Source organism: Dendropsophus ebraccatus, chromosome 4, assembly GCF_027789765.1.
Source record: "Dendropsophus ebraccatus isolate aDenEbr1 chromosome 4, aDenEbr1.pat, whole genome shotgun sequence".
NCBI lineage: Eukaryota > Metazoa > Chordata > Amphibia > Anura > Hylidae > Dendropsophus > Dendropsophus ebraccatus.
The window spans coordinates 5,233,776-5,246,958 of record NC_091457.1 but is presented as its reverse complement, the minus strand read 5'-3'; the positions used below and the strand labels follow the sequence as shown (position 1 = coordinate 5,246,958).

Here is a 13,183-nt window from a genome sequence, read left to right as displayed (position 1 = left end):
TGACCCAGGTTACCTGTAAACCCCCCCCCCCCCCCCCCCGGATTACCTGTAATTCCCTCGGATTACCTGTAACCACCCCGGATTACCTGTAACCATCTGAGATTACCTGTAACCACCACGGGCTACCTGTAACCACCCCGGATTACCTGTTACCACCCCAGATTACCTGTAACCACCCCAGATTACCTGTAACTACCCCAGATTACCTGTAACCACCCTGCATTACCTGTAACCACCCCAGATTACCTGTAACCACCCCGGATTACCTGTAACCACCCCAGATTACCTGTAACCACCCCACATTACCTGTAACCACCCCAGATTACCTGTAACCACCCTGGATTACCTGTAAACACGCCAGATTACCTGTAACCACCCTGGATTACCTGTAACCACACCAGATTGCCTTTAACCACTCCAGATTGCCTGTAAACACCCCAGATTGCCCGTAACCACCCCAGATTGCCCGTAAAATCCTCCAGATTACCTGTAATCTCAATTTTTTTTCCAGCAATTTTGCTATTCTAATAACTGATACTAGCTGTGGTTTTGCTCCAGCAAAATGACACTTCCCTTCTGAGCCGTCTGTGTGCCCATTAAGTGGTGTATGCCCACATATATGGTACCGTTGTACTCAGGAGAACCTACGTTACAAATTTTTGGGGGCATATTCTCCCCTGTTCCTAGTGAAATTGAGAAATTTCAAACTAAACAACATATTATTGGAAAAATTTATTTTTTTCATTTTTGCGGTCTAGTTTTGAATACTTTCCTCTAATACCTGTGGGGTCAAAATGCTCACCACATGGCAAGATGAATTCTTTGAGGGGTGTACTTTCCAAAATTGGATGACTTTTGGGGGGGTTCTATTCTGCAGACATTACAGGGGCACTGCAAACGCACCTGCCACTTGGAAACTTCTTCAGAAAAATCTGCATTGGAAAAGCTAATTGGTAGAGATGAGCGAACCGGGTTCAGGTTCGAGTCGATCCGAACCTGAACGATCGGCATTTGATTAGCTGGGGGCTGCTGAACTTGGATAAAGCTCTAAGGTTGTCTGGAAAACATGGATACAGCAAATGACTATATCCCTGTTTTCCACATAGCCTTAGGGTTTTATCCAAGTTCAGCAGCCACCGCTAATCAAATGCCAAAAGTTTGGGTTCCGATCGACTCGAGCATGCTCCAGGTTCGCTCATCTCTACTAATTGGTGCTCCTTCCCTTCTGAGCCCTGCTGTGTGCCCATACAGTGGTTTATGCTGCCCACATATGGGGTACTGTTCTACTCAGGTGAACAGATTTTGGGGTGCGTTTTCTCTCATGTTGCTTGTGAAAATTAGATAATTTAATGTAAACAAATATATTATTTTCCATTTTTTACGGCCTAATTGTGAATACTTTCTTCAAGCACTCAGAATGGCTAGCATACGTTAAAGCAACACTGAGCTCTAAGCGCATAAAGTGAGAGAGGTCAGATTTTGAAAAATGAGCCTGGTCATTAAGGCCCAAATAGGCTTAGTCTTGAAGAGGTTAAAGGATTGTCCTTTCGAAAACAGCAACTCCCCAGCATACCCTGAGAGCTTCACAAGTGTAGAGCATTCTGAGAGATGTCGATGATGTTATTTACAAGGGAGTTGTAGTCACAGATACAAATCAGTCCAAGTCCTTCATTGTTGGCCCCAGCATCAGTTCCACTGGTGGCCCCAGGTATCCCAGTCCCACACTGGGGTCTGCTCAGACTGTGGCACAATACAGACTTTGGGGCTCGTAAGAGAACTGATGGGCCCTGACATCTGTGATTTGCTATTGGGTCCTCCTGAGAATCCAGGACAAATGTTCTGCCTACCTAGGGGAACATATTTATCTGTGTGTGTGTGTGTGTGCCTTTAAGGTAAGAGGGTGCGGGTTCAATTAGGTTATAAAAGGGGCCAAGCACATCTTTTGCACATGGGTAGCCTTTTACTATCTTGTCAGCACCTACCTTTCTACTGACTGTCTAAATTTGTGGGGTCCACCCAAATGTCTCCCAACAGATCATATCAGGAAAGAGAAGGATGGGGTATGTTGGCTCTCAACTTGCGCCTAGCTTTTTGTTCTTAGTTCTTACTTACCTTTCCTCTATCTGTAGAGGACACAAACGTTTGGCTGGGAAGAACATCCATGTGTGTATATCAATAGTCATGTGGATACTGCGAGCGACAGCCATCAGCCCAATGAACATTTGGCGGACAACTATTGAAGGTGTCGGAGCATCCTAATAAAGTTCTGACCCCATTAACATCGAGTAGTAAAATGAGCATTACAAGAAGGAAAACTCACTTCATTTCTGTTGTTTTTCCATCTTATGTTTCTTGTAAAAATCGAGAAGTCGAGATCGTCCCTAGAGCTTACACTATACCATCCCACTAGGTGGGAAGCCACCTTTTTGTACTTTAGTAAAACGTCATTATAAATCAGATAGCTTGACGCTTTATCTCCTTTGTCATTAAAACATTTTTGAACAGATCCGGATTGAGTTTTATACGTCCCTGATTGTAAATATTTCTGCACCTTTTAAAAAGAAGAAGAAGACATCAATTATCTGGACGTGAATCTAAAATCTGTGTGACATCAAAGATTTACGTCCACAGTTACCATTTTAATTAAAGGAGAAGTCCGCCAGGGGAGGGGGTAAAAGAAAATAAAAAAGCCAATATGGCTGGATACACCATGACTTGGGTTCAACGTCACAGACTGGTGGGATTTAGCTCGCTCAGCCAATCATTGACTGCAGTGATGTCTCGCCCCAATCACTGTATGGCTGAGTGGGGCATCCGCCATCTGGGTCGTGGCTAGAGATGATCAAACATCGGGAAAATCTTAGGTTCTATCGAACTCGAACCTTATCAAACCTTTCACATTTGATTCCCGATGCCTTCCTGGTCCGTGAGAAAGGAGGAGACAGCCTGAGTACCGCCTGGAATTCCGGGATTCAGCCTATTACCTCTCCTCCTTCCCCACGGACCGGGAAGGCATCGGGAATCAAATGTGGAAAGTTCAACAAGGTTCGAGTTGGATAGAACCTAAGATTTTCCAATGTTCAATCATCTCTAGTTGTGGCGGGACAGAATAGCCCCTCAGCTCGGATAGGTTTTGTATCCCGCCCAATTGCAGTAGCCATAACCGAGGTGTACTAGCCAAACATGACTAGAAAGCAGAAACACCAGAAATCTACACTAGTCTAGGTCAGAACTGAACACATGGTTTACTCCACTTCAACTTCTAGGCTTTTGTTAACTTTCCTATTGGTGGAGAAGAACCTGGGGAGACAGAAAATTTACTTTATATAGTCTCACCTTGTGTGTATGCTGATGTATCTGATGGTCTGTAGACTGATGGCCATGAGAGATGTACATATGGTGGAAGCTATGTTATCTCCATAGACTCACCTTGTGTGTATGCTGATGTTTCTGATGGTCTGTAGACTGATGGCCATGAGACATGTTCATATGGTGTAAGGAATATTATCCCCATAGACTCACCTTGTGTGTATACTGATGTATCTGATGGTCTGTAGACTGATGGCCATGAGAGATGTACATATGGTCGAAGATATGTTATCTCCATAGACTCACCTTGTGTGTATACTGATGTTTCTGATGGTCTGTAGACTGATGGCCATGAGACATGTACATATGGTGTAAGGAATATTATCCCCATAGTCTCACCTTGTGTGGATGCTGATGTATCTGATGGTCTGTAGACTGATGGCCATGAGAGATGTACATATGGTGGAAGGAATATTATCCCCATAGACTCACCTTGTGTGTATACTGATGTATCTGATGGTCTGTAGACTGATGGCCATGAGAGATGTACATATGGTCGAAGATATGTTATCTCCATAGACTCACCTTGTGTGTATACTGATGTTTCTGATGGTCTGTAGACTGATGGCCATGAGACATGTACATATGGTGTAAGGAATATTATCCCCATAGTCTCACCTTGTGTGGATGCTGATGTATCTGATGGTCTGTAGACTGATGGCCATGAGACATGTACATATGGTGTAAGGAATATTATCCCCATAGATTCACCTTGTGTGGATGCTGATGTATCTGATGGTCTGTAGACTGGTGGCCATGAGAGATGTACATATGGTGGAAGGAATATTATCCCCATAGACTCACCTTGTGTGTATACTGATATATCTGATGGTCTGTAGACTGATGGCCATGAGAGATGTAGATATGGTGGAAGGAATATAATCTTCATAGACTCACCTTGTGTGTATACTGATGTATCTGATGGTCTGTAGGCTGATGGCCATGAGAGATGTACATATGGTGGAAGGAATATTATCCCCATAGACTCACCTTGTGTGTATACTGATGTATCTGATGGTCTGTAGGCTGATGGCCATGAGAGATGTACATATGGTGTAAGGCGTCAGCCAGGGACCGGACAGCCAGATACACTTGGAAAGTGTTAGCATGAGATAAAAATGTGGAAACATCACCCAGTCGTTCGGTTCCATCACATTTATGAAGAGTTATGTTAAATAAATGAGAAAACAACCGATCCTTTCCTAATTTACCCGATGAGCAATGAAATATCACAATCCAAAGATCTTCAAGGATCATGTCTTTAGGATTCTTCAAGGGATGGAAGTTTTGGAAGTAACTTCCCATATCTGGAATTTTTAAGGGGTTCAGGTCAAATACAAAACTAAGATTAAATATTTGATAGTAGTCATTTACATTTACGATGTTAGGGGAGAAGGAAGGATTAAGGATTAAGGTCCTGTCAGCGATCACATGCTTAATGTTATGAAAAAATGTGTGCATCAAGGTGGAGAAGGTTCCACAGGTTATAATAATCTGGGCAGGTGATGTCTTTATTATCTCATTTATTTTATCCATATGATTTTTCTTCCAATAATCCCTAAGTATACTTTTTAGGACATAGGCCACACAGATGCCACGACTGGTGAGGAGGTTTGTCAGCAGACGTGTTTCTCTGTCGCCAGCGTCATCATCAGAGGATATGATTCCAACCCAGGTCCATCCAAAGTAGCTCAAAAAATGGCATATGACAAAATAAGTTGTGTAGTCACTGGGGACGGTCCGGAAAAAGGACGGGAACAGGTGTCTGTCACTCAGCAATGAGTCTGTGGCTCCATAACTAATCTGTAATGATAAAGATGATGGAAACATTGGACATGACTGCCTGATACAATGAGAACACTAAGTGGCAGATGTGTAAAAATGCAATTCAAACAGGTAAAATACAAAATGGCAGAAATGTTTTGTTTTGTTTTTTTTGTCACAAATGTGTATATGGCAGTCATGTGACTAACCTGTGAGTACGAATAGATCCCGAGGATCTGGGCTATAGGTAAAGTTGTCGATGAGAAATGATCCCCAATAAATCCAACAACCTCCTTCTTCTTCCGAGTGCAGGAGTAGTTGGGGACAATGTGTCCGGGACCAGATAATATCTGTAAGATGTTCCTTATGGCCTTCCTGGGATCTGCACAGGAGTCATAGATGTGATATCCCAGAGTCAGGTTTGGGAGAATAGAAGGATCTTTATTGATTTCATCAACAGAATAGAAGAAAGCCAATAGATTCTTGAAGTGATAAATAAATGGACTATAAGGTGACAAGAGATGGATTTATACTATACTATACATTGTAGAGTTAAAAAATATGCAGATCAGACTTTTTCACTAAATGGATATAGTATATTTTGTACAGATAATGTTTACACAGTATATGCGGGCCTGACCCTGTATACACAGTATATGCTGTCCTGACCCTGTATATATAATATATGTTGCCCTGACCCTGTATATACAGTATACAGTATGCTGTCCTGACCCTGTATATACAGTATATGCAGTCCTGACCCTTTATATACAGTATATGCTGTCCTGACCCTGTATATACAATATATGCTGTCCTGACTCTATATATACAGTATATGCTATTATGACCCTGTATATACGGTATATGCTGCCCTGTATTTACAGTATATGCTGTCCTGACCCTGTATATACAGTATATGCTGTCCTGACCCTGTATATACAATATATGCTGTCCTGACTCTATATATATACAGTATATGCTATCATGACCCTGTATATACGGTATATGCTGCCCTGTATTTACAGTATATGCTGTCCTGACCCTGTATATACAGTATATGCTGTCCTGACCCTGTATATACAGTATATGCTGTCCTGACCCTGTATATACAATATATGCTGTCCTTACCCTATATATAAAGTATATGCAGCCCTGACCCTGTATATACAGTATATGCTGCCCTGACCCTGTAATTACAGTATATGCTGTCCTGACCCTGTATATACAGTATATGCTGTCCTGACCCTGTATATCCAATATATGCTGTCCTGACTCTCTATATATACAGTATATGCTATCATGACCCTGTATATACGGTATATGCTGCCCTGTATTTACAGTATATGCTGTCCTGACCCTGTATATACAGTATATGCTGTCCTGACCCTGTATATACAATATATGCTGTCCTTACCCTATATATAAAGTATATGCAGCCCTGACCCTGTATATACAGTATATGCTGCCCTGACCCTGTAATTACAGTATATGCTGTCCTGACCCTGTATATACAATATATGCTGTCCTGACTCTTTATGTCTATGCCTATGCTATGCTTTATGTCTATGCTATCATGACTCTGTATATACAGTATATGCTGTCCTGACCCTGTATATACAGTATATGCTATCCTTACCCTGTATATAAAGTATATGCAACCCTAACCCTGTATATACAGTATATGCTGCCCTGACCCTGTATATACAATATATTCTGTCCTGATTAAATCATTTGCTCTGTGCTTCTTCTTTGTGTCTTAATTTTGATTTCATTTTTTTTTTCTGTTGAGAAGCAGCACATACAGTATGTGACAATGAAGGTCTCTATCCATCCTAGAGAATATTCTAGAAGTCTATAGGTCCCAGAGGATTGAACAGATTGCAACCCCTCAGCTGTGTGAAGCTTCAGATCTGTACGGGGTTCTACAGCCTCATGAAATGCAGATGGAAACCACAGACTTTAGAAACTAGATTGTCCATAAAATAGGATTATCTGAAGCCCCTAATGATATGAAATACTGTGACACTTACAATAGACAGATCATTTCACGTTCCCTTATAGAACCCAAGTAACTATTGACAGTGACAACTCCTCCGACCATAATGTCTCCATCCTGTACATATTCATAGTCCTCATAGACTGGTTGTATCTGGAGCCTACAGGCCGGTGCTGGAGACCTCATCAGCATACAAGGTGTCACACATAGGAATAACACACAAAATATCCCTTTAAGAGGAAAAAAGCTGAAAACATAGAAGAAAACAAAGAAAAGAATAACATAATACAATGCAATGAGGACCATGAGAAGACGAGAGAATCCAATGATATAGTGACCGGCGGTAAGCAGCATAGTGTGGCTGTAACCTGAGCCAATCCTCCTCCTTATATGCACAGTCCTGCTCACTGCAAGGTGCCCTAAATTTACGCACAGTATCATTATTGTGGAAAATATATTCTTCACTTACGTAAAAGTAGATTGAGATAAAATTATAGAATAGAAAATGATTTAACTATTTGTCTGTATTGTGTTTCCTCCAACTCGATTTTTGGATTAAGAACAGCTCGATCTAACTGGATTCATCTAACTGTACAACCTATCAGGGCTGGACCAAGCAGTAGAAACACGACTAGGACGTTGCTGCCTTCCTGGCCTGATGCGGGGGTTGGGGGGGGGGGGAATTGATAATCTCTAGCACTGACATTTGAAGACTTTACTCATGTGAACGATGTGAAGGAGAGAGGGTTGGGTTTGATTTGCAATGATTGGTTTTAACCTGGGAAAGGATTGAAGCCGAAACTCCACTCTCAAACCACACTTCTGGTAAAAATCGCCAGAAAGAAGGTCATGTGACCAAGTTCCTTACACTCCTGAAATGTGATCCCTGGCTTTGGCAATACACTTGCACAATCATAAAACCTCAATGTATGTAAGAAAAAAAAAAAAAAAAAAAGAACTCACAATACTCAAAAACAAAACAAAAAAGTGAACCCTTAGCCACACAACAACTTTATAGTAGTTGGGATGCAGGTATCAGGACACTGCACATGTATATCATGACAGGGGCAACAAAACAAAAATGTATTTTTCAATGTAAATCCAAATAGTTTTAGGATTAGACACATAGAAAATACAAATGATCACTTATGATTAGAGATGAGCAAATCACTCGGAAATTCAATATTTGACCACTAGGAGGTCACCAAGTGCACAATGAAACCTCAGGAAATGATGCCAACACCTCTGGATGCATATGGGACAGCAGGGGAAGCATGCAACGTAAAGTACCTTTTAATCAAGCGATACTTGCGCACGTATTAGGTGGTGCGTAAATATCAGCGTATGTTTGTTTCTTGTTTATTCAGTACACTTGAGAAATACAATTGTTTGCAGAGTAAAGGCCCTATTCCATGGAACGATTATCTCCCATATTCAGACGATATCGGCTGCTACGGACAATAATCGTCCCGTGGAATAGAGAGCAACGATCAGCCGACATCGTTCATGTCGGCTGATCATTGCAGTTGAAAAACAAGCGACTGATACAACAACTATCTGCTGCCATCGGTCCGTTGAATAGGAGCAACGGCAGCAGGCGCTGCTATATCGTATGGGCTGCCCGGACGATCAGCGATCACCCGGGCAGCCCCCCCCGCAGCTCCCCACCCTTCCCGCACTCACCCGCTCGCTGCAGCCACGTTGAATAGCGGTGGCAGAGAGCGGGGAACAAGGAGCAAACGAGCTCTGAAAGCGCTCGTTTGCTCCTCTAGACGACCCGTGGAATAGGGCCTTTATATATTGCCCAGCCAGTGATGTGAATTGCACTCATGTGTATATATATATATATATATATATATACACACAATTTCAGTATTACGCCACTATCACAGACTATCAACTATAGACTCCAAACACCATATAAACGCTTTGTATAATGGAAAAAAATACTCCTCTACATTAGCTTGGACAAAAAGCCAAATATTAATCAAAAGAAAATTTATCATGTAGCCATTTAAATCACAAAAAGCAAAGGTGGTATGGGGATTACTTTAAACAGCAATAGAGTCTCTCTCCCTATCTTGTTTAGCCAAATAGCAGTCCTTTTATTTTTTGAGGCAATAGAAAAGCCTGGAATACGTGAAAGCAGTCAACCCACCCAGCGCTTTGACTGCTCCAGTAAAGCCGGACCCAGATCAGCTGTGGAAACAGCTGATGCATTTAATAAAAGTGACAATAACCTACAGTTACTGTCTAAAGCTACCGGTTCACATCACCAAGGCCAGGCACCTCGGTGACACGTATCTGTCCTTTAAAATGACAAATAGTATCTTCTCACAAGGCCCATGAGGTTCGTCCTTGAAAAATTAGCTTGAGGCCCTTGAGGTTCACCCTAGAAAAATTAGCTTTAGGCCCTTGAGGTGAGCCCTCAAAGAAATTGTGTAAAAGGCCTATGAAATGTCGCCCATGTGGTAAGCCCTCAAAAAAAATTGTATAGAGACCTATGAACTTAGGCCCACGAGGTGAGCCCTCAAAAAATTTGTATAAAGGCCTATGAAATTAGGCCTGTGAGGTATTACATAGTTAATACGGTTGAAAAAAGACACATGTCCATCAAGTTCAACCAAAGAGGGGATGGATACAGAGAAAGGGGAGGGGTGATAGGTTCTATACATAGTCATTTATATTATTTTGGTCTAAGAACTTGTCTAGGCCGGTTTTGAAGCCCTCTACTGTTTTTTTTGTGACCAGACCCTGTGGTAGACTGTTCCACAGATTCACAGTTCTCATGGTAAAGAAGGCGTGTCTCTGGAGATTGAACCTTTTTTTCTCCAGGCGGAGGCAGTGCCCCCTTGTCCTTTAAGGGGGTTTTACCTGGAACATCTTTTCCCCATATTTCTTGTAGGGGCCATTTATATATTTAAATAAATTATTAATATCTCCCCTTAAACATCTCTTCTCCAGACTAAACAAATGTAATTCTTTTAATCTCTCCTCATAACTAAGATGCTCCATTCCCCTTATTAGTTTAGTTGCCCGTCTTTGTACCCTCTCCAGCTCTAGAACATCCTTTTTATGAATCGGGTTCCAAAACTGGACGGCATACTCCAGATGAGGCCGCACCAAAGCTTTATAAAGCGGTAATATTATATCCCTGTCCCGTGAGTCCATGCCTGTTTTAATGCATGACAATATCCTGCTGACCTTAGAAGCCGCTGACTGACATTGTGTGCTGTTCTGTAGTCTATTATCTACAAGTACACCCAGATCCTTCTCCATCAGCGGCTCTCCCAGAGTAACTCCCCCCAGGACATATGATGCATGCGGGTTATTAGTACCAGGTGCATAACTTTACATTTATCCACATTGAACCTCATTTGCCAAGTGGACGCCCAAACACTCAGTGTGTCTAAGTCAGCTTGTAAGATCTGCACATCCTCCATAGACTGTACTGTACTACAAAGCTTGGTGTCATCTGCAAAGATAGAAACATTGCTGTTAATTCCATTCTCAATATCATTAATAAACAAGTTAAACAGAAGAGGGCCCAGTACTGACCCTTGGGGTACACCACTTATTACCGGGGACCATTCGGAGTAGGAATCATTGAACACCACTCTCTGGGTACGATTATTAAGCCAGTTTTCAATCCAGTTACACATAAATTTGGACACTACTTTGTGTGTTTTTTGTGAAAAACATCAAAATATCATGAAAAATTAAAAACATTTGCATTTTATGAACTTTGAAATTCTCTGCTTCTAAAAAAAGAACGTCGTAGCACATAAATTAGTTACTAAGTCACATTACCAATATGTCTTCTTTATTCTAGCATAATTTGGTAAACATATTTTACTTTTTTAGGGTGTTATGGGGCTTAGAAATTTATCAGCAAATTATCACATTTTCGTGAAAGTTTCCAAAACTGATTTTTTTAGGGACCAGTTCTTTTTTTAAATGGATTTAGAAGTCTGGTATCCTAAAAACCCCATAAGTGACCCCATTTTGGAAACTAAACACCTTAAAGAATTAATCTAGGGGTATAATGAGCATTTTAACCCTACAGGGGCTGGAGGAAAGTATTCACAATTAGGCAGTAAAAAAATGGAAAATTGATTTTCAAAAGGAACATGAGAGAAAAAGCACCCCAAAATTTGTAATGCAGGTTCTCTTGAGTACAACGGTACCCCATATGTGGGCGTAAGCCACTGTATGGGCACACAGCGGGGCTCAGAAGGAAGGGAGGGCCAATTAGCTTTTCCAATGCAGATTTTGCTGAAGAAGTTTCTGAGCGCCAGGTGCGTTTGCAGTGCCCCTGTAGTGTCAGTAGAGAGAAAAAAAAACATAAGTCACCCCATTTTGGAAAGTGGACCCCTCAAAGAATTCATCTTGGTGTGTGGTGACCATTTTGACCCCACAGGTATTACAGGAAAGTATTCAAAAGAAGACAGTAAAAATGAAAAACTCGAATTCTTCCAATAATATGTTCGTTTAGTTTGAAATTTCTCAATTTCACGAGGAACAAGAGGAAAAACGTACCACAAAATTTGTATTGCAGGTTCTCCTGAGTACAATGATACCCCATATGTGGGCGTAAACCACTGTATGGGCACACAGGAGGGCTCAGAAGGGAAGGAGCGCCAATTAGCTTTTTCAATGCAGATTTTGCTGCAGAAGTTTCCGAGCGCCAGGTGCGTTTGCAGTGCTCCTGTAGTGCCATCAGAGTAAAATCTCGCCATAAGTCACCCCATTTTGCAAAGGGCACCCCTCAAAGAATTCATCTTGGTGTGTGGTGACCATTTTGACCCCACAGGTATTAGAGGAAAGTATTCAAAAGTAGACAGTAAAAATGAAAAACTTACATTTTTCCAATATTGTGTTATTTTAGTTTGAAATTTCTCAATTTTATGAGGAACAAGAGAAAAAAAGTACCCCAAAATTTGTAATGCAGGTTCTCCAGAGTGAAAAGGTACCTCATATGTGGGCATAAACCACTGCATGGGCACACAGGAGGGCTCAGAAGGAAAGGAGCGCCAATTAGCTTTTTCAATGCAGATTTTGCTGAAGAAGTTTCCAAGCGCCAGGTGCGTTTGCAGTGCCCAGTACTCTGTGTCCACAGAGTAAAATCTCCCAATAAGTCACTCCATTTTGGAAAGTGCACCCCTCAGAGAATTCATTTTGGGGTGTGGTGAGCATTTTGACCCCACAGTTATTAGAGGAAAGTATTCAAAAGTAGACAGTAAAAATGAAAAACTCGAATTTTTCCAATAATATGTTCCTTTAGTTTGAAATTTCTCAATTTCACGAGGAACAGGAGAGAAATGTCACCCCAATATATGTAAAGCAGGTTCTCCTGAGTAGAACGGTACCCCATATGTGGGCATAAACCACTGCATGGGCACACAGCCGGCTCAGAAGGGAAGGAGCGCCAATTAGCATTTTCAGTGCAGATTTTTCTGAAGAAGTTTCTGAGCGCCAGGTGCGTTTGCAGAGCTCCTGTAGTGTCAGCAGAATAGATTGCCCCCAAAAGTCACCCAATTTTGGAAAGTGCACCCCTCAAAGAATTCATCTTGGGGTGTGGTGACCATTTTTACCCCACAGGTATTAGAGGAAAGTATTCAAAATTGGCCAGTAAAAATGAAAAACTCAAATTTTTCCAATAATATGTTGGTTTAGTTTGAAATTTCTCAATCTGACGAGGAACAGGAGAGAAAACGTACCCAAAAATCTGTAACGCAGGTTCTCCTGAGTAGAACGGTACCCCATATGTGGGCATAAAGCACTGTATGGGCACACAGCAGGGCTCAGAAGGGAAGGAGCGCCAATTTACTGGAGCAAAACCGCAGCTAGTAATGGTTATTAGAATAGCGCAGTTACTAAAATAAAATGAAAAAAATGAGATTACAGGTAATGTGGGGTGGTTACGGACAGTCTGGGGTGGTTATGGGCAACCTGAGGTGGTTACAGGTAATCTGGGGTGGTTACAGACAACATGGGGTGGTCACGGGCAACCTGCTGTGGTTACGGCTACCTGGGTTGGTTACAGGCAACGTG

At 41.7% G+C, this 13,183-nt stretch overlaps 1 protein-coding gene across 1 annotated transcript in view; it reads right to left on the bottom strand.

Moving 5' to 3' along the window:
* Positions 1-13,183, bottom strand: part of LOC138789176 (vomeronasal type-2 receptor 26-like) — a 31,733-nt gene that overhangs the window by 5,816 nt on the left and 12,734 nt on the right. The window contains exons 7-9 of the mRNA XM_069967780.1: positions 5,343-5,637; positions 4,360-5,172; positions 2,321-2,551 (exon numbers count right to left, since the gene is read on the bottom strand). Of these exons, the coding sequence (XP_069823881.1) occupies positions 2,321-2,551; positions 4,360-5,172; positions 5,343-5,637 (1,339 nt within the window). The remainder of the gene's footprint in view (positions 1-2,320; positions 2,552-4,359; positions 5,173-5,342; positions 5,638-13,183) is intronic.